Source organism: Sitodiplosis mosellana, unplaced genomic scaffold, assembly GCF_009176505.1.
Source record: "Sitodiplosis mosellana isolate CC-2019 unplaced genomic scaffold, AAFC_SMos_1.0 Smas_scaffold_6226, whole genome shotgun sequence".
Lineage (NCBI taxonomy): Eukaryota > Metazoa > Arthropoda > Insecta > Diptera > Cecidomyiidae > Sitodiplosis > Sitodiplosis mosellana.
The window spans coordinates 6389755-6411112 of NW_022601467.1; the positions used below are offsets into that span (position 1 = coordinate 6389755).

At 37.3% G+C, this 21358-nt stretch overlaps 3 protein-coding genes across 3 annotated transcripts in view; 2 read left to right on the forward strand and 1 right to left on the reverse strand.

The window, feature by feature from the left end:
• LOC129579121 (protein mesh) overlaps nucleotides 1-4558 on the forward strand; it is a 36160-nt gene extending 31602 nt beyond the window's left edge. Inside the window, exon 15 of the mRNA XM_055468787.1 lies at nucleotides 4540-4558. The gene's annotated coding sequence lies outside the window, so the exon portion shown is untranslated. The remainder of the gene's footprint in view (nucleotides 1-4539) is intronic.
• The window catches only part of LOC129579388 (guanylate cyclase soluble subunit beta-1), a 56216-nt gene continuing 35981 nt past the window's right edge, over nucleotides 1124-21358 (reverse strand). The window contains exon 14 of the mRNA XM_055469455.1: nucleotides 1124-1606. Within this exon, the coding sequence (XP_055325430.1) occupies nucleotides 1447-1606 (160 nt within the window). The 3' untranslated portion in view covers nucleotides 1124-1446. The remainder of the gene's footprint in view (nucleotides 1607-21358) is intronic.
• Nucleotides 5359-21358, forward strand: part of LOC129579131 (uncharacterized) — a 27163-nt gene continuing 11163 nt past the window's right edge. Inside the window, exons 1-6 of the mRNA XM_055468800.1 lie at nucleotides 5359-5608; nucleotides 5971-6009; nucleotides 6152-6255; nucleotides 12111-12206; nucleotides 17559-17715; nucleotides 17800-17918. Of these exons, the coding sequence (XP_055324775.1) occupies nucleotides 5444-5608; nucleotides 5971-6009; nucleotides 6152-6255; nucleotides 12111-12206; nucleotides 17559-17715; nucleotides 17800-17918 (680 nt within the window). The 5' untranslated portion in view covers nucleotides 5359-5443. The remainder of the gene's footprint in view (nucleotides 5609-5970; nucleotides 6010-6151; nucleotides 6256-12110; nucleotides 12207-17558; nucleotides 17716-17799; nucleotides 17919-21358) is intronic.

Here is a 21358-nt window from a genome sequence, read left to right on the forward strand (position 1 = left end):
GTGCGAAATAGCGGTTTCAACTGTTTTTGGATGAATTTACACTAATTTTAGGGGAAAATGTGTTATTGCTTATGGGAACGCTCAAGTGGCTACTATTCATATACGTGTCAATACATAGACACGCACTGGTCACCAAGCCTGTGCAGTTGTATGTATTGTAAATTTTGCACACAGCAACTCGTAAAATATATACAACTGCACAGACTTGGTAACCAGTGCGTGTCTATCTATTGGCACGTACATGAATAGTAGCCACTTGAGCGTTCCCAAAAGCAATAACATATTTTCCCCTAAAATTAGTGTAAATTCATCCAAAAACAGTTGAAACCGCTATTTCGCACTGTATCTAGATTACTCATTCCCCTCCGAAATTTTGGTGTGTGGCGAGCACGAGCTCACATGGCAGCTCACACGCGCGCCTCGTGCCACACGCGGGTATGTGTGTGTCTCTCTGATTTGCATGTTTTCTGCACCATCACTTTCAAAAGAGCTTTTATTTTGATTTATCTCAAACATGACTGCTGTCGTATATATAGCAGTCGATGGGTATAGAATTTTGCTTGTGACGTATTTGATTGCAAATTTATTAGCAAATCGTTTTTAAAGTCAATATGTGACGATGAAAAATAGAAGAATGAACGGGCGAGAAAGAGAGAAAAGCAAACCAGTAATGACGATTAAAGCGAAAACTAATTGCTTGTGATTGTGGGCATTTTTCATATTTTACGAAGTGCGCAAACTTTGATTGCGTCTCGGTCGCGACTATGTGTGAGATTCAGATGGGTAATCCCATTCGACTCATTTACTTTTTTTTCGCATTTTATTTTTTTTAAATATTTTATATATATGTCTATGTATATCTGTAGAAATAATATATTTTGTTTAAAGCTTTCAATTTATGATTGTTTGGAAGTAATTTAAATGGGCTCTGCACGCACATTTACGAAATAAAATCGACTATCTTCATAACATATTACACATTCGAATAAAATAAAAATTCATTTAAATTTTTTACTTTACTTATCCATCTTGTTTTTCCTGTGGAGTTTTTGAATTGCAGAGAGAGATAGAACGAAGAAGGCAGAAAAAATAACAAAAGATAAAAATGTGCCTTGAAGCCAGAATAATATTTCTACATATACATAAATACACGTTGCGTACGGCAATGTGAATAAAAACGAGTTAAAATGATGCAAATGTATCATCACTCTCTCTCTCTCTCTCTCTCTCTCTCTCTCTCTCTCTCTCTCTCTTTCTCTCTCTCTCTCTCTATCAAAATGTGTATCTGTTTGTGTGGTGCCACATTGTGTTATTACTGACAAACAACTCGTTCTCTCTTCCTTGATTGCGCTCACTTGTTCTGCGGGGCTTTTGGTGTTGGATCGGAGAGCACATACACCCCGCTGTCTAATCGTTTCGGTGCTTTGGAGCAGTGCTTCATTTTGATTATCTCAATAGATCTTCCGGATGTGGTATATTGACGTAGTCACTCTTGGATCGATTCAAGAACCAGCAATTCATGGGTTCGGCTTTACCTTTCATCGTCACCAGACCGCGGCTTTCAAAGTCAAACGACTCATCAAAGTTGTCACTATTGCACAATAATCTGCGAGAGAAAAAAAGGAAGAGAAAAAGATGTAGGACGTTAGCAAGTTTTCAATTCGGAAACGTCATGTCGTTTGTGTTTGTGTTTGTTTTTGTACATTCAAATTATCGCACCGGAATTCGTATACATTTCCATTCCCATGTTGGTGTATCTCATCTCTTGCACCGCATCGTAAAATGACAACAAAAGAATATTGATAAAACGGAAGAAATAACATTTACACGCGTACACCAACCGAAATATTCGTATGTATACTTGTATGTATGTGGATATATACAAAATAAAAAGTCCACTTTAATTATCTTTTAAATTTATTTCACTTCTACTTTGTTTTATTTGGTGTACATCCATGAATCCGAAAACAAAAACTAAGAAAGTCAAAACTCCGAACGCAAAACTCCGAATGGGCCGAATCAAAACTTCCGAATGGGCCGAAACTCCGAAAAAGCTACAACTCCGAAAAAACAAGACCTTCACTCGCGCGCACTTTATTCGGTCCTGTTCTCTTCCTCTTCTCACACACGCCAAATTCGGGATTTTAGCTTTCTTAGTTTTTGTTTTCGGAGTTTAGGTATGGTGCCGTTTTATTTATATTAATCTTGGTTGAAGCTTGAAAACGAGCTATCCCAGCGCAATGGCACATACATCTCATCGTTCTCTGAATGTGCGCTCCAATCGCTTTCGCTACGGTGAATATTGTGCGAATATCTTTTAGCGAGTGTTGTTCGGTGTGGCGCCCGCGCGTTTACAATGTAATAATTTATCGTCGCACAAGTAACCCATTACGATGAATCTCAATTATTTATCATCATGCAACTTGCTCTTATAATTCTCCCTCTTTCTTCCTCTTTCCCGTCCACTCGAGGAAGCGCAAGAAACACAGACAGAGAGAGAGAGATAGATACGAAAAAAAATATATACACATTCTCATTCGTCTTTTTCTCTCATTGTTTTTCGCCCAAGTAATTACACATATTTGCTCCTGTTTTTCATTCTTTCAACAACTTCCACGTACATTTTAATTGCAAAAGAGTTGCGGCAAAAAAGAGAAGAAAGCAACGAGAGATTGAGAAAGGAACAAAAAATACACGATGCAATAAATAAATAAGTATAAGGTATAGAGCACCGTGGTGGCTCCCATGCAACGGATTCATATTAAGTTCAAAATGATGCTCAGCGAGCAAGCGAACGAACGAACGAACGAGCGAGCGAGTGAAAAAATTAGAAACAATTCAACGGCTCCAATTTATTTTCTTCCTTTCCATCTCGTTTCCTGCATTCACTTGAAGGTTATAAAAATGCTGTGGTACCCATAAAAAGCAGCAGCGAACAGAATTTCGGTGTACAAAACGACAAATGTTTGCAGAACGATGATGGAGTAAAAAAAAGGGGAAAAAATATGTTAAATCAAAACCCTCCATTTGACATGATACAATTTTTATGGGAGAAATTCCGCTTTTACACATGCTTTCATTAACTCGAACCGTTACAAACAGTGATCTCGGTTGTGATTTTCCAGCAAATGACCACACTTTTGCACAATCGACTAATTGGAATGAAACCCAACATCCGGTAAAAACATCGAAACCAAAGCACAAGAAAAATTCACATCAAAATGATAACGAAACCGAATGCGGTTGCATCACAAAACCAAAAAAAAAACATATGATAGATGAGGTTTTTTCTTTAAAATTTCAAAAAGTAAACAGTGCTTTCAGTTATGCTGGTTGCTGCTGGTAGTGTTGTTGTTGTCACTCATCGTACGAACGAACATCGAATATAATAAACATTAAACATGCCGCTCCAATTGACGCAGTTGAAATAAAGTATCTTTTTCCAAAATGGCAGAAAATTGCATTTGCTGAAGACTTACATGTTCCACTTCAGATTATTATGTGCTATTTCGTTATTTAACAACAAGCAAATTAAACGAGTCGAGTCGCTCAGTCTGGGGATATGCAAGCGAACGTTATTCGATAGCCGTTAAGTGGCAAGAGGGCATTGAAAATAGATTTGAAAATGTATACTTAATGGAAGTTGAAGAAAAAGAAGAAGCTTAAACAACCGTATGGTTTCAACAAAAAATACATTTCGTTCGACGAACTAAGTGTCAGTGCAGTGCTGTGCTATGCTGAAAACACTGTCCGAAATCATGTTTGTGGTTTTTCACTCACTTGGTATTCTTCATTCAAACAACCCGTGTGTGTGCAGTGTTTATTTCGAAGAAGAAAACAATCGAAATCGCCATCAATTCATTTTCAGTCTTGATTTTATTTTCATTGTTAATTGATTTTTATAGATATTCGATGTGCATTCGGATTTATTTTTTCAATTCTTATTTATTTTTCTGCTTGTATACTGAACCCAAACACATTTAATTGCAGTGTATCGAAGACTTTTAATTGAGTTTTAATTGTGTTTGTTATATATTATGTTCATTTTGTATGGTGCTTCGGCCAATTAGAATTAATTAGATCGAAGTGCAATGGAATTGATTTTTGATTGCTTTTTCGAAGAGACATTTGCGCGTCTCGAGCGCAGCGGATTAAAAGCGAGAAAAAAACGTCGCGATGTTATCGATCATTTGAATGCAATTATTTTAGGCACATCAAAAGGTTTGTCCATTGAATAAATCATGTGTGTGTGTGTGTGTGTGTGTGTGTGTGTGTGTGTGTTGAATGGTGGTTGCAAATGTCATTTTCATATCATCACACAGCTCTTACGGCAACTGCATTGCGCAACTTGCTGCTAGTGTTTCAGTGCGACAAAAGTGACTTTTAAAAAAAGAATAAAATAACAAAATTAGCACAGTCTCCAACACCATAATCCACCATAATAATCAAAACAGCCTTGATATGCTTAGAGTGTAAAATTAACGACAGAACAACAGCAACATTTTAACAATGTGAACAAATTGTGGTTTTTCTCCATAGGTCAAAATCTATCTGCAACTGAAACCTGTACATTGGCTGTCATTTCGGCTATTAATTATCATCAGAGTAAAAAGCATGAGAACAATGATGTGAGATTATAAACCATCTAGAAATTAAGAGCCAAAAGGAGGTGGCGCAACCGTACAAAGAATGACATTCTGGCCAAAGTGAAAAGGTTTTTTGCTTCCATTGTGACACACCGTCTTTAAATCCCGATTCTATTGTGCGATTTCGAAACTCTTGCGCTTTCACTCCAATCCACCAGAATGTAATCCTTTGTAACGTTCACCCATCCCCGACGGTGAATATACTATATTAAACGATGCCTTATTGTGTGCTCGAATGAAAACGAGCCGAGGACGCTTAAAATAGTATTTGACGAGAAAAAAAGCCATCGTTGATTCGCGCCAAAGTGAACGAGTGAGCGATCAAGAGATTGAAGATAAAAGAAAACATTCTCATGCTGGCAAAAAGTTTGGAATACGACATAAAGCCTAATGCGTGTGATTTATATATATATTTTTAGGTGTGCCTAATGGGCAAGTATCACAATGTGCTGTATATTGGGTTGAAAATAGCCTGGGATTGGGGAGTCACCGATTCGGATGTGGTGAAAAAGCTTTTACGTATGAACAAAAGAAATAAACAACAACTTAATTTGAATAAATTATGAGCGCTCAAAACAATGTAGAGTGTGACATAATAATGACATGTCTATTATTATATAAAATCATAGGATCATTTCGATGTTCTTTCTTCCCTCTATATATATATCTCTTTTTCTTTCATTTTTTTTCTCGTTTTTATTCCCATTTTCAGATGAGATTTTCCAATGCGAACAGACATTTGAGCGTTTATATCTCGGTGCCATATTTGGTTCAAATGCTCCATATTTCATCGCTGGATGGAGAAGCGATTTTCTAGATCAGGTCACAAATGCTTAGCCAACAGCTTAACTAATGATGCCTGTATTTTTAGAATCTTTGTCATAAAAATCGGACATATGAAGCAAAGAAAAGAGAAAAGAATGAAAAACCATCGGCATTTTATGCACTCAATAAAAACGCTAGTAGGCAAACAAGTCATAATAATTATTCCTCATTCATTCATTCATTCGTTCATTGTTTGACAGCGAACATTTTCCTCATATTCTTTTGAATACAGTCCGCATTTGAATCTTATCATTTAATTCCGTCATTGCCATGGATATTCACTTAAACACATAACTTTGAGCATTTATTTATTGTGCCACATTGCTTTCGTATCTATTCCTTTGCTGGTTGTCAACTGTGTTTTTAGGACATGTAAATGGCTTCCCATTGAATTCATCTCCCATCCTTTCGCACTCTGATTCCCACGACAGCATCTGACATTCGAAACAATCAAGCTAAATATTTTAAATTGTTTGAATTTGATTGATCCCCCTTTCAGACCAAACCAATCGTATTCACCTTTTTAGATTCCTACCTGGTAAGCCTGAATTAAATTGTATGCCGTGCAAAAGTCGGTCGGGTATTTTATCATCTATACAGAGATTTGACTTTATACCCATCATATTTACTTTACATCTAACTTTCTATATCATTTTAAATAAACCAAATACAAAAACTAGGATGAAAATATTCGTGCGCTCGTTTTTTATCTGGAACATGCAAAGAATTCTCGGCTGGAGTTTCCTGTTCATCTGAATAAATACGAGGGCACCAAAGTTCTCAGGTGAATTTCATTTTGTAAATTAGACGCGCAACAAAAAAAAAACATTGAGAGGACGAGATGGAAAAAAATACGGGAAATATTCAAATTTGAAGTGAGCTTGTGTTTGGTTTGTAGTTGGGCTGTTTATGTTGGTTCGTGTTTTTTTTTCTTCGTCTTCGATATTCGTTCACTTTTTCATTATGTTGGAAATGAGCATCATCACACGTCAACGTCGAATTCGTCAAATGATTAATGGCGAGGGTGTGTTGTGAGATATCAGCATATCAAAGAAGCGGCCTCGAACATTGAATGCATTGGAAAAGCATTTTACATCATTACGTCAACATATTAAATCAATTAAAAGTTTTATTTTCCCAATTTTTCTGTCTTTTTCTGTAGCGAGACAGATATCGCTGTACCAAGAAGGTACAGGCATTCCAAGACGAACACAAACCGCTTACTATTTTTATATTCATCGCCTACAGTCTTGAATCGTTTACAGAAAGAAATTTTCTCCATGGATCAGACGGTCGAAAAGTTTTTTTTCTCTCTTTCTTTAAAGCATCAAGAGCATGGGCGCGCAGTTTTATCGAGGCACTGTGCTCTGTAATCGGTCAATTTTATATGTCCAGATCAGAAACTAAGAATATAAAAACATAATAAGAGAAAAACAGCGAATGAGAATTAGCGAACGATCGAGAAAGAAAATGAAGACGCATGAAAAAAAATCCAACACAAACAAATCAAGCGATGATAAAATCAACGTGATGCTAAAACAAGCTTTATATACATTTGCTTTTTAACTTTGCGTTTACATTAAACACGCTTATCGTCGGCTTTTTTTCATGATGTCTGAAAGCGTACAGAAAATGGCAGAGTAAGAGAGGGAGAGAGAGAAGCTCATAATTTTTTCATCGCATTTGGTGTTCATGACAAACAATCCATAATTTAATAATGCGTCAATATTTATTCTGTAATGCTTTATTAAAAAGGGCGAAGAACTTTTATTCGAAAAGAAGCTTAATAAAATCATTTTTCGGTTTTTGTCATGGCAAAGAACACACAAACAGGCGAATGGGTGAACAAGCGAACGGGTGGGCAGACGAAATGCGAGACGAAATCAACTGATCAAGTGTTTGCATTTTGCTTCATGAAAAAGGATTAATACTTTCCGAATGAAATAAATTCTTTTGCTCATTCGTTTTTTCTGCGTCTCGTTTTTTTCCCGCTTCTTAACGAATCTCATGGACATTAATTCAAGACAACTGAAGGCTTTTTCATCATTTGATCGCATTGTTTTGTGGCAATTTCCATTGGGGTTTTCCATCCTCAAAATCGGAGAAATTCACTGGAACGTGATTCATAATATTTAACAAATGCGCATTTGATGCCGAACGATTTTCTCTTTAATGAAATACGCTGAATAAACAGTATCGAACGCGCAAGCAACTATGTGAGACACGAAAAATAAATGAGGATGAATTTTCATGGCATAAAATTGCATTTTAAAAATGAGGCCAAATTGATAAAGAAAATTCTTTCTCGCTCCTTTCCAACGTGTGACAATACAAGGAAGTGAAACAGAGAGAGAGAAAGAGAGGAGAAAAACGGCACGAAAATGCTTTCGCATAAAATTTTACGTCGGTTTTCTTAATTAGAATGTTTTTGTGTCGCTTTTATCAATATCATGGCTGCCGTGGCTTTGGCGTAGAGCCCAGGCTATGAGGGAGCGGTGTGTGTGCTTATCTCGGGCGCAAAAGTTGAGCGAGTGTGTCGCGGTCCGTGTGCCTGTGCACACGCTCCACCATAACATTTTACCTACCGCGCGCGAAGTCTATATTTTCGTTGGTGAACATTTTTTTTTATTATGCTTTCACTTTTTCCTCGCATTTTATAATGTCATACTTTAAAACTTTTTTTTTCTATAGAACATTCATTGGCGCTTAGCTGGAGTGCTTCGGTTTCTCTTTTTGTAGTATCACCTTTTTTTTGCTTTCTTTCACACAAAGAGCAAAATTATCATCCATTCTCGGATTTTTCAATTGTTGATTGCCTGGCTGGCTGCTGCTGTCGCTTTTATTATAATAATGCGAATATGGTGGGCTTAAGCCACTTCAACCCCAAAGTGGTTCATTCGAAAAATATTGTTCAAGTCAACATACGATAAAGCTCAGCATTATAAGATTATTAACGAAAATAAATACTGTTTTCCATCGCTGCTCTTCTCTCTCTTTCTCTGCGTTCTCATCGTTTCACTTTCTCTCTCTCTCTCTTCTGTTGGTCTTTTCTTTCATCTATCACTGATTCATATTCACCAACAAGTTTTTTTTCGGTATGTTCTTTTTTTTTTCTCGCGTATGCAAAATAGATTGGATACTGTGGAAGCAATTGCAGTAGCAACCTACAAACATGACAATAATATGACTGAAATTTTCTTCAACTTGTGCAAAATGAATAATTTTACTGTTATTATTTCGTTTTCTGCCGGTTTCTTTTTTTCTGTTTTTTTCATTTCATTGGTGCGCGAAACTCTATCTGTCGTCCTTTCTTCTCTTTTCATCCGCGCCTTGCACACGGCATTCCAAAGACATACACACACAGAACAGCGAATGACATAAAGAATAAAAGTGGGCTAACAACAACAATAACAACAACAGCATCATCAACAAAATCAACATAGGTTGTATTTAGATAGTAGAATCGCGTTTCTCTTCATTTTGTTTGCTATTCTGTGAGCTGCACAGAGATGAAGCGAAAAGAAAGAGCTCAAACTGAAATAAAGACACCATTTGCATCATTGATAAGGCTTTTGTTTAAATACAAACAACATGGATGAAAATCGGGAGTGTGTTTGTGTGAACGAGTAAAAGTAAACATTACATTCGTACGATGGATGGCACAAAATATTGTGATGGTCTGGGTGAGTGAGAGCGAGAAGGTCTTTGTATTATTGTCGTAAATAGAGCACTGACTTTGTCAGTTGTCCTTCGTTAATTTTTAATTTGTGAATATATTTTTAGAGATGAACTCGAACGGACATGGGTATGACACAATATACAAAAAATTTAGCCCAAGCCAAAAAAGAAGAAGACGAAAAAAGCGAATGTCTATTGTCTTTGTTTTACTGCCACAGAAAAACACCTCACTCGAAAGAAAAAACAAGAAAATTCCAATATTTGGAACGAACACAACTCCCCAGCGGAATGAAACTCATTTTAATGCACTTTTTGTGTGCGTCTTAAATAAAATGGCTCGGCCTCGTGTTATTCTTCTCTTCTCTCTGCTCAGAAGGAATGGAAAATTCTTGTGAAATCAAATCGAATTCCAAGCGAAACTTTATCGTTACATTTGAATGGCAAGTGCTGCCAAAAACTTTCGTTTGGAACCACCAGCAAAAATACACACACTCTCAATGTCACAAAAACACCTGTGATATCAAGAACGCGAATCTAGTTCATAAATTAACGGAGAATGAATAAAGTCGAAGTTAATATTGTCTTGCACAAAAGTTATTCAGTATCGGGATTTTGCCAGCGGATATTTTCAATATCCATACATCAGCTCTTTTTCCCATTTAATTTTCTCTCTTTTTTTCTACATTCGCTGTGTCTCTGTGTGTGTACGTCACATGTTGTAATTTTTTCCGGTTGAAAATCGTGGAAACGTGCATTTTATGAGTCTGATCAAAAATGAACGCCATGCACAACACACTTGCACTGTATGCACATAATTATCGAACATAAAATGAAACCAACTCAGGGGTTGAATATAATGGAATAAAACGTTTTATTCGAATTCGAAAGGATGTGCATGAGATTTTTTTCCCTTCATCTAATCAATATCAACGAAGCTGTCACATGGAGAGATTTGGATACACACTTTATGAAAGTTAAAATTGAGCGGCGTGAAATTGATTGTCTGAATAAAATATAAATGATCGAATTCTCAGTTAACGACGATTCAATAATGCCGAGATTTGAATGAAAAATCTTTTCGAAACATTTTTTAGAAATTTAAGGAATGCTGATCAAAATTGTTATTCTGAACTTGGTAGCGATACCGTGCTCATTTTCGACCCCTAGAAAGTTGATGCTGTAGTTGAGTGTGACATCATTTTACAACTTTTTTTTCCTCGCCCGAATATGGACTTTATTTTAATATTTCAAAAGTTATTTGATGTGACACTTTCAGTCAAATGAAACTTTCTCTTATTCTCTCCGCGTCTTTTGCTGCTACGCTATCCCTTCCTCTCTCTCTCTCACTCCCTTCTGTTACTCTCTCTCTCTCTCTCTCTCTCTCTCTCTCTCTCTCTCTCTCTTACTCTCTGTGTATGTATGTATGTGAAGCACAATGAAGAAAAATCGATTATACGATTTCTGTTCGAAAAACTTATTTCATTTTGAACATGATCTCCCTTGCCCACCAAACCAGTTTCGTTTCACCGCCAGACGAACCAAAACCAAACCAAATTGTATTATTTTATTATTGCCAAGTTGAATGATGATAGTAACCATAAAGTTACAAAATGGCCCTAATATCCGTGTCACTTGAGCAATGAATATGCAAGATTCTTTTGAACGTTGCTCCATATTTTCGCTTTTTTTTCTTCCTTCTACGTGTTGTTTACCTTGAGACCTTGCGCGCAATTGCATTGAAGAGCACTCATTTACGCACAATGCATGCTCGATACCATCAAATGGGAAGTTCATTTTTTTTTGTTTATGTGTTTCACATAATAAAGTTCAACTGGCTTTTGTAGAGTAAGTTTAAAACTGAGTTTGTGAACATTGTCGTATACGAATGAAAGTCTTTTTTTTCTCTCTATCAGAAGAATGCAACATCGAATTCGGAACAAGAAGTGAATAATCGCAAAATCTAGCTTTAGAGTTCATTCGCAGAGATGCACAAAACAAATTAAAAGAAATCACATAATCATCGTTCAGCATTCGATCAACAACAACTTTTTCTCATTCACTCTCTCTCTATCTCTCTCTCTCTCTCTCTCTCTCTCTCTCTCTCGCTCGCTCGCTCCGTCGGAACTGATTATGTTCAGTGGGAATGGAAATAGAATATAGCAGAAAAAGAATTGCACATCCAACAATGTCGAAATGTTTTCCGATGGTCATATCCTTGTTACATTTTCCCATTTATTCGCATTCAGGCGGCTCCTTTTATTTGGCCATGCTTTCGAGCAATTCGTAAGCAAATAAAAGAGAAAAATTGCATCCGATGATCGGCGTCCGTCATCAAAGTTCTGATAAAATACACAATAGAGAGACGACGACGACAACGACGATGACAACGAGAGCGCCAGAGAGAAATGTATTTGAAAGTTTAATAGTTTAGTTAAATAAAACGTGTTCTTACAACAATTCGGGTTTACGAATAGCCCAGAGCGGACAAAGTGAAAGATTTTCTGTTTGTCTTTTATGTGCTTGGTTATCGTTGTAGGGTTTACGGAATAGTAATGTCGGAAGGGGTGTGTGTGTGTGATGGATTGACCAAAAACCTATCGATAGAAAATTGTCTGCTGCAATTCAACAATACATACGAAGCGATAAACTTTGGAATGAATCATGGAATATTCGTTTGGTTCTTGTGAATCGAGAGTTTTTGCACTTGTATTTTCGAACTTTTGTTCCGAATTCGTCGTCGAACAATCCAAAGTAATCATCTGAACAGGAAATATTCGAACTTCAATCGATGTTCCCGAAAGTTTCAGTTCTTTTTTTTCCTTTTTCTTAGTGTCTCCTTCAATTTTTGTTGTTCGATTTATTTCGTTTAGAAATTTTCCCATATTTTTCTTCTTCAGAGAATAAAAGAAACGAAAAAGAGACTTTCTATTAAAACAACGTATGCTTTTCATTTCTGTATAGATTTATTGATGTGCCCATCGACAGTTGCGGCAAGGCAAGCCCGATGCGTGTTGCACTTCAAGCGTCCTCACCTGATTTGTTATTAACATTACTTCGGTAAGTGTTTGTGATGCTTTATTTTCCACATGAACGCGTTTCGCCAATAAGCTCTCTATGCCACCGCCAATTGTGTGCACTCAAGCTGTAAATATTGAAATTATTATGCAAATCAACTGCAGGCTAAAATGCAACAAAACCAACGTAACCATAATCTTCAGACACAAGGCTACATTCCGATGGACGACATGGTCGTCGTTTAGCCAAAAATCCTGACTCGGACCTTTTTTTTATCGGGTTGCGCGTGAATGCGTATATAATTTTGACTAAATTGGTTCATTCAGTTCATGTTTTATAGCTGGTTTTATTTGGAGCAGAATTTATCCGCAATCGAAATTAAACGCAAAATGTTATAAAATGCGCTTCACTACGAGTTTTATCTCCGCATTAATTCAAAAACATTACGTTCCAATCAGTCGCACAATTCAAACAAAAAACCGTTAGCCGCCCCCTGTTCATTAATGTTATTATGAAAATTTATTGACTAAACACTAAATGCTCATACATGTCTCTGCTCGATATTGTGGCATTGTGCAAACGACGATGAACATTGCAACGCCCCATTTTGTATTTTCCATCCATAAATTGTGCTGGAAACTTGAAGTAAAACAAACTTGACATTAAGAATTGATTTAAATTGTTTGCTGTTGTGCTTCGCATGTGCAAACAATTTAATGTCGCAAATAGTGTTACCGATACCGATACCGATACCGAGACACATACATACATAAACCCGTCAATATGGTCCTATTCCGTTTCTCTCCCGCCTCTCTCTCTCTCTCTCCCGTCTCTCTCTCTCTCTCTCTCTCTCTCTCTCTCTCTCTCATCGTGCTGCTGTTGCTGCTCAATCGCTCGTTTACTGTATCACTATTGCCATCGGAAACATTAACTTGAATGTGCTCTACTGAATTGTGTATGTGTGTCTATGTTCGGTTAGCAAATATAAATTTTGCCGTTTGCCGTATGTTAAGTGCATGTATGGCTTATTTAAAAATTAATTGGAGTAAAAGCTCCCATACATACAACATAGCCAACGCACACAAACGAGAGAGAGAGAGAGAGAGAGAGAGAGAGAGAGAGAAAGAGAGCGTTCGTTCATTGCTACGATCAACCATTTCGAACAATTGAAAAATGTTACTCCTGGATTATTTCGTATGAATGTTTTATTGCCGTGACTTTGTGTGTTGCATGAAATGAGTGGGTGGTGACGGCGCTCACATCTGTTCAGTTGTAGAGGTGAGAGCATAGTGAACTCAATTGCAAAGGCGACGGTGGCACAAATACGCGATTACACTTGGAAGGCAATAAAATAAAATATAATGTGCACTTTGAAACAAGTTTTGCGAAGCATCGTCAGTCAAATCGACATCGGAGAATGAAGCTAACGACGGCAGCCGACAAACGATAGAGAAATTGGATGCGAGAGCAAGAGCAAGAGTGAACGTACAGAGTTATTTCAGTCTTGTTTGGCATAACACATTATGTACGCCATCATTTTGATTTCAACGCGAATATTGACGGAATGAGAGAGTGAATGAGCGAGTGAGTGTCTATGCTGTGATAACATTGAAACGATTGTACGCACTAAATGTGTCGCGAAAATGTAAATGATTGTTGCAGCGCAAGCACATCATAGCATAGCACCATTACGAGTGATAAACGTGAATATGTTCACTGCCTAGTTATCGTCAACTATTTTAAAATGGTTCATAAACACACACAAACACACTACTGACTTCTCTAGCACAACATTTACATGGGCACGTGAATGTGTTAACTTTAAATGCCACAATTCGCCGAATTACCGCAACGTTGGCTGGCAACACGGTTTCATACTAGGTTTCATAGAACGCATAAAATGCTTTAAACCCATAAACTTGTGTATATGTATCAATGTATGCACTCTGCAATGTTCATTCTCTCGTCGCTCTTTCTATCTGTGTCACGTCGTGCAGAAAATGCTGTGAAATAGTTTTGAGTAAATAAATGAAATTAATGGAATGCTTAGAATCTACTTATGAATTTGTTGCCAACCTAGCTATGTGCAATAGATTCAAATAAGTAGTGGCATATTTGAGACTTGAAAACTTTTCGATGCGTTGACAACGATGCCGGCTTTATGCGTTTCCACGATATACACACAGCATACATACAGCGTATCATGGATTTTGACAAACGAATTCTATGAAATTTGTTCATTTTTGTTCATAGAACTTTCGCATAAATTGCAACATTGTGAGCAAATTAATTTGCAAATTGGTCATCTTAACAAGTGTCTTTCAAAAACTTTTCATCCATGTGATCGAGATAATTCCGAAAAGAATACTTGTAAATTGTTTTCCCGAAATGCTTTTTCCCTAAAATTGAATCCGGAGACGAAGCAATGAAAAGTTTCCACTTTATTCAGTTCCAAGGCTATATGTTTTTTTCCTTTCCCTCCCGGAACTGAGACAGCCACTCTTTTAATTGGTTCAGTTGCTAGCGATGCATCATCATAGTGGGATAGTTTGTTTCGAGCACACATAGGCATCTTTTATTCTATCTTAAATCATAAATCAAATTATGTTTCAATAACAAAGAATGCCGCCGTTGTGTCTGCCATGAGTTTTTGGCTTAGTTCCTCAATAGCATTTCATTCATTATTCGAGACTGATCTGTGCAGAAAACATCTATTCAACATCGTAAATAGATGTACAACTGAGTATTAATGTTAGTTTGACTGCATTTCAACGATAGCTATAATCATCATTCAACAAATTGTAGCATTGAAATGGAGTTGTGCTGCTGCCACTGCCGCTGCATCGGGCTATGATAAATTAATAATAGAGACAGAGTTAAAAGTTTAAACATGGAAGAAGTTGTGCCACGCGCTTTGCTGCGGAAATTCACTATTCAATAATTCAGTGGGATTTGTGAGCGGGTCGGCGGAATAACAATCTTTGCGCATACAAAACGTGTCAGCAACATAACAATACATGGCATATTGTTTCGATTCAGGTCATTTGCCCCGAAGGGGATCATAGAACACAAATCTGTAAAATCTCTTGAGCACTGATAAAATGCACGACAATTCGCGAGAAGAATAAGAAGGAGAAGAAAAAAACCTTGAAGCCGATTTTATCCTCGGCACGAGAAATGATTATTCTGATTTTTTCTCTTGGTTACACACTCTGTTTTTTTTTTCATACTAGCTCACCATTCTTGATTGAATGGCCCTTAATTTCAAAGGTGATAGCCATAGCAGAAAAGTAAGAGCAAGTTCCGGAGTTTGTTTTGCGTTAAAATGTGCGTGTTTATTATGTTGGGTCGTAAAATAATAATATTGAGTATAAAAATGCTGTGTTTACATCATTGATTATTATTTATTGTTTCTGATAGTACAAACAAGGGTTTTAACATTGCCCAGTTGCTGCTGCTGCTGCTGCTGCTGCTGCTGCTGCTGCTGCTGACGCCGCGCTACTAAATGAAAACGAGGCTTTGTTTTTGATCAAATTCACATAACGTGTGGCGCGTTCAATTTGAGTTACAATCTCAATAGAGCTGGCTATACACACACACAAACATAAATACAAGCCAGCTTTTGATGGACAATTTTATGTGTTCCTTTGTATTTTATGCTGTTGTATTATTTGCGTTCCTTTACATTTCATCGCGGCTCCTTTTTTGCTGTTATTGCTCATTCATTTTTCTTTCTCTCTATCTCTCTGTAGTGCGATTGAGCGCTCTCTCCTTTTTTTCTGATAACCTTTTGTTGTTATGGTTTTTGTGCCTCGACAAAAATCATTTCTTCTGGTTTATGGTTGACGCAGTCAAAAAACAAAAGCCTCGTATATTATCCTTTAAATCATAGCTGAATTTTTTTGGTTTTTGTTGTTTTTTTTTACTCTTTTCATTCTCATCAAAAACCATTCCACACTTTTTCCGAAGAAAATTTTGCAGCCAGTCTTTTATCTGGGCTATTGAGTTTTTATGATTTTTCTTCCGTTGCGGCATAACACACAATGTTGTGGCAGTTTTTATTTTTTCCCCATTAAAAATTACACACACACACACACACACACACACACACACACACACACACACACAGTGGAAAAAACGATGAAGCTGAAGAGTGCTGCAATTCCAACGATGCCATGATAATTGATGTTCGCAATAAAATGGCTAATTGCAAACAATAGTGTAAAGTTTGCGCTATTTGTACCAAAAACATTTAATATGCATGGTATTCGTTGTGTCTATGTGTGTGCGCCAATAAGAGCACAGTGCTTAGAAGTTTCGTAAGCGAAAAACCGAACAAAATCAATAGAACCTGAATTGGTGTCAGCATGTCGAAAGTCATTTCGGTCTTTGGTCGATAGATGTATAGACAGATAAATGTGTATATACTTCAAGGCATCGATGAAGAACACAGACCAAATGAAAATGATAAGAAAGCATTGATGACATTTTTTGTTGTCGCCTTATAAGCTTTTTCTATCGATGTCACACAATCAAATATCACGAGGCGTACTGGTGCTAATTTTGTCTTCCCTCCTATTTTAAGTGCTTGACCATTCACGCCATATTCTATGTAAGTGGTTTGGAAAATGGAATCGATAGTATTCAGGCGCATATAAGAGTTTGCAGCAAGGCCAAATCAAATCAAATAGTTCATGTATCTATTTTTTTGCTTTCCATCTCTCCCTCTCTCTCTGTCTGTGTGTTCGACACATATAATTGCAATTTTAGTCAGCGTTTTTTTTTCAATGATCACCATCATCGCTAAAAATGCATCAATTCAATGTGAGTGTGTATGGTCGAAACATTCAGCGATAAATCTTTGAATAGATGAGGCCGGAGATACAACGTGTGACCGTTTTTATTTTCACTCGAATAAAAGCGACGAACATTTAGATGACACTCGAAATGAGATCGATTTAGACGGAATGACATTGACGACGAAATGAATATATGTATCTCTATATACATATAAAAAAAGGAAACACTTCGAAATGATGCCATAAATTTCACAAATGGCGGACGAATTGGATTTTCTATAAGAAAAAAAAAACTGCGCCTTCACCATTCAGCATTTGAAGGGCTTCAACAGTCTCCAAACATATTTGATTTGTTTCCAAGTGATTCGAATAGACAATTGTTATTGTCGTTATTTCAATGCGAATCAAAATGGTTGTGCATATTGAGCGAGAGCAAGAGAGAGAGAGAGAGAGAGAGAAATACGGTCATTCAATGCAATAATAAAACTAATTGTATCAATTTTACATTTCAAATTTGTGCTGACTTTTTTCCCTCAAGTTTCTCCCACTTCATTCCCTCCATGTTAATGTTGCCTTATTTGGTTTTCATTTGTAGATACGGTGCCAATGTAAATCCAAAGGATGGTGGAATGATGCCAATCGTTGCGATACTGGATAAGCTGGTTGGATCGCCCGAATGTACGCAAATACATGTGGAAACTTGTTTGAAAATTTTACTGAAAACTGTACCCACCATTGAAATGCCATACAAGGTATCGAAATTGAGTTTTTATAGACTTTGAATTGTTGTTCAAACTAAACCCCATTTCATCTTCTTCTTCTACTCCTTGTTATAGCCATTTACATTCGAGCACCGAAAAGGGATGTTCATTCAAAAGTATGAAGTGTTGTTCGAAAGAGGATGCATTAAACAGGAGCAAGTGTTTGGTGTAATGGATTTAAAACATTTGTGCAGGTTCGTTCCAAGATCATCAACGGCAATATATTACATTACGCAAAGCGCGAGTAATTTCGTAGTTACACTTCTAAACCGTTTGGAATAATGGCAAATCTTCATTGAATGAATGTAATTAATTTGAATAAGGTATTGAATCCAATGGGCGGCTGCAACTTGAAAGATGTTTCAATCTAGGCAAAATTCAATCCGTCATTTTGACACAATCGTCCGATCAATACACTTACATTAATCCATTTCGGCGCTGCGACTATATACACATACACACACATTGCGTGCGTACAAAAGAACGGTTGATGATGTTGAGCGTGGGCGAAACCGTCTGTTGGCCGTATCAGGGACGGATTTAATACAAATTAATGTTGATATTCACATTTCACAAGATACCGCGTTTAGTCCAAGTTCATTTGTTTCTACTTCGCTGTTCGTTCTCGTCTCTGACCTTTATATCTATCGTATTCGCACCATTCCTCCCATCTTTTCGCACCACATCCAATCGGAATGAGCTCATCGAATCGAATTCTCTAATGCCAAATAAAGGTGGATTTATGTTCATTGTCCAAAAGCACGAAACACATAATCAACAAACAGTAAATCACCTGTTTCGATAATAATTTGGTTTCGACAATGCCACTGACATATTGGCTTAGGCCATTGTATTGTTCTTGCTGTTGTTCATGGTGCTCTTATGCGATTCGTCTACCAAGAATTGAAAGATGAGCTTATCGAACCGAATTCGATTGTCGTGCAAGATGTATAAGAGAATCAAATTACAATGTTTTATGTATGAAATATTCTTGCTATTACCAATCAATAGACTGTTAGTTGCGCCCAAATGTGACCGGAATAAACCGCACGAAAACAGTCACCAATTAGAAATGAAAGAAAACAATTCACTTCCGGCCTCTGCAAAAAGCTTATTCCAAATTAAATTGAAGCAGAGGCAAACGCATTACACATCGAAAAGGTCAAACGGATATTTTCAATTCGTTGCCCCGGAATTTTTGCCGTTTCTCCATTCTGTGTGAATTCCGAAAATAACTCTTAGCCATTTATCCATGGTCGTAATGAATTTTGCTACGAACAAAACCGATTGGCATGTTCGGTATTGAATTTCGAAATTATAAGAAAAAAAATTGTGCGCTTTATTTTGGCCACTCATCGCTGTCATATTGTTTTTGCCATTTTCTAACGTTGTGCTTTTTTTCCGTCGTAATAACAAGATGTACATTCTCCACTCTTGTTCGCCACAAATCATCAATGCTATTATGAAAATGTTCATATCCATTATTTGCAAACGTGCGCAATTGGATTGAAATCACATGCAGTTGTGCAAGACATAGCGGAACCAAACTTAACCGTACCGATATGCCAATGTTGTACCTTAGCATTGTTCAGTGCCTGCGGTGATATGTGTTTGAAAACATTGTGGGCATGCGATATGCAGCATGAAATTTCATCGCATTGCGCACGTTTGATTATTGTTCCATCGGAATGTGATCGTGTTCACAGAAATGCCCTATGCAATTCTTGTCCCATCGCCTGCTATCCCTCTTCCCCCCCCTCTCTCTCTCTCTCTCTCTCTCTCTCTCTTTTCACACTCTCTTTCTTCTGTGTATAAAATTAATTTGCCATCAAGTGGCTTAAGTGAACGGCATCCAGCCGTACGAACTATGCATGCATGCAGATATGGCTCTGACGGTAACAGCGACACACATCAATAACTCATTTTATTAACGAAGATAAATTTAATGGATGAAATGAAAATGAATTTCCAGCATATAATTTGAGTCTTAATGTGGAAATTGTGAAGCGATAAAGTCGATGTCGAGAGATCGAAATGAGTTTATTGCCAGAGCCACTCAATAATGGTCAGATAAATGAATCCAAGTCCACCCACCAAAATTCGCATGTGGAAAATGGAATGAACATGGCTTATACTCTTGGCTCTGCTAATGGTTGCTTAGCTCTGCACGAATCAGCTTTGATGGAACAAATCCTGAGCTCTGTTCAATGTGAAAACTTTGAAAATTTCCAACTTCAAACTTCCGAAAATGGTGACATTCAATGTGTCGGAAATTATTTGTGTTGGATTCAATGTTTGACATCAAGCATACGATGCGCCCCGATAAATAAGTACCTAAATAGGCCATCATTATTTTTGCGTGTACGGCTATGGTCCGATTCGAAGAGTGAATGCGGCCATTTGAACTCAAAATTTGGCATGACCACACAGAGATACACGCCTACGCCCACGCACTCATAAATGCACCGAGTTCAGAAAAACCGAAAATGAATATGTACATATTTGCCCTGGCTGACAGACAACAGAGATAATTCGACCGATGGATACCGAGTTTTTGTCTAAAAGTGAGACCAAAAATGAGGCGAATATTTTGATTTGCCCAACACAACCGACTCAAACTAATCATTCATATGGATGGTTAATTACTTTCGGTTGTAACGGATTTACGATTCGACAATTAAATAGATTACGTAGTCCCAAACAGATTAAATCTTTTGTGTTATGTGAACGTATTCTTTGTGTTGTTTGTGGCCATATGCATGGTTTAGGTTTAAGTACTTATTTGGGTTACTGTGCGATTTTCGCTATTATTTGTGAGTGGATTTGCCTGTAGCCAGTCCAGCCGCCGTTATCCTTATTCCAATCACTTGGTGTGTGTGCTTGTTTTTTTCCGACTTGTTACATTCGTACAGAATGAGTAGAATTTTCCATAGCAGCGGACGAATCCATCGGATGAGAAAGCAAAAAAACAGCAACGCACACGCACACACACAGAGAATGTATATAGAAAAATGTTGAAACATTCAATGGTGTTCCTGACTGAAGAGAGAAAAAAAACGTTGCAATTTGCCAACACGATTTTATGGAAATGAACAAGCCCATGTAATAGGCCAGAAATGAAATTAATTCTTTCCTGTGTGACGACGACGACGATGACATCGACAACAACGCCATTTGACATTTTTCCATCAAGAATAACGCACAGCTTCCTGTCACCAAATGCATTATAATTCATCAAGGCATTCTAACAATTCTGAGCGACGATTCAAATGGTGTTGAAAACATTCGGGTCCATGCAAAATAAATTCATCAATGTCGACGCGCGGAAGAGAGCAAACGAAACAGATAGAGATAGAGATAGAGAGAGAGAGAGAGAGAGAGAGGGTGTGTGTGTGCGTTACAGCGAAATGGAAATTAAATTCATTCATGTAATATTTAAAGAATCCGTTCATCGTCTTCGGAATATTAGAGATGAATTTGCCATGGATCAAGCATCAGATAACATGAATGCGAAACACTTATACACATAGAGCGGCACGTATACGCTATTCCGGACGCTATTTGCATTGCCATAAAATGTACAGTACAAAGAGAGAGAGAGAGAGAGAGAGAGAGAGAGAGAGAGAGAGAGAGA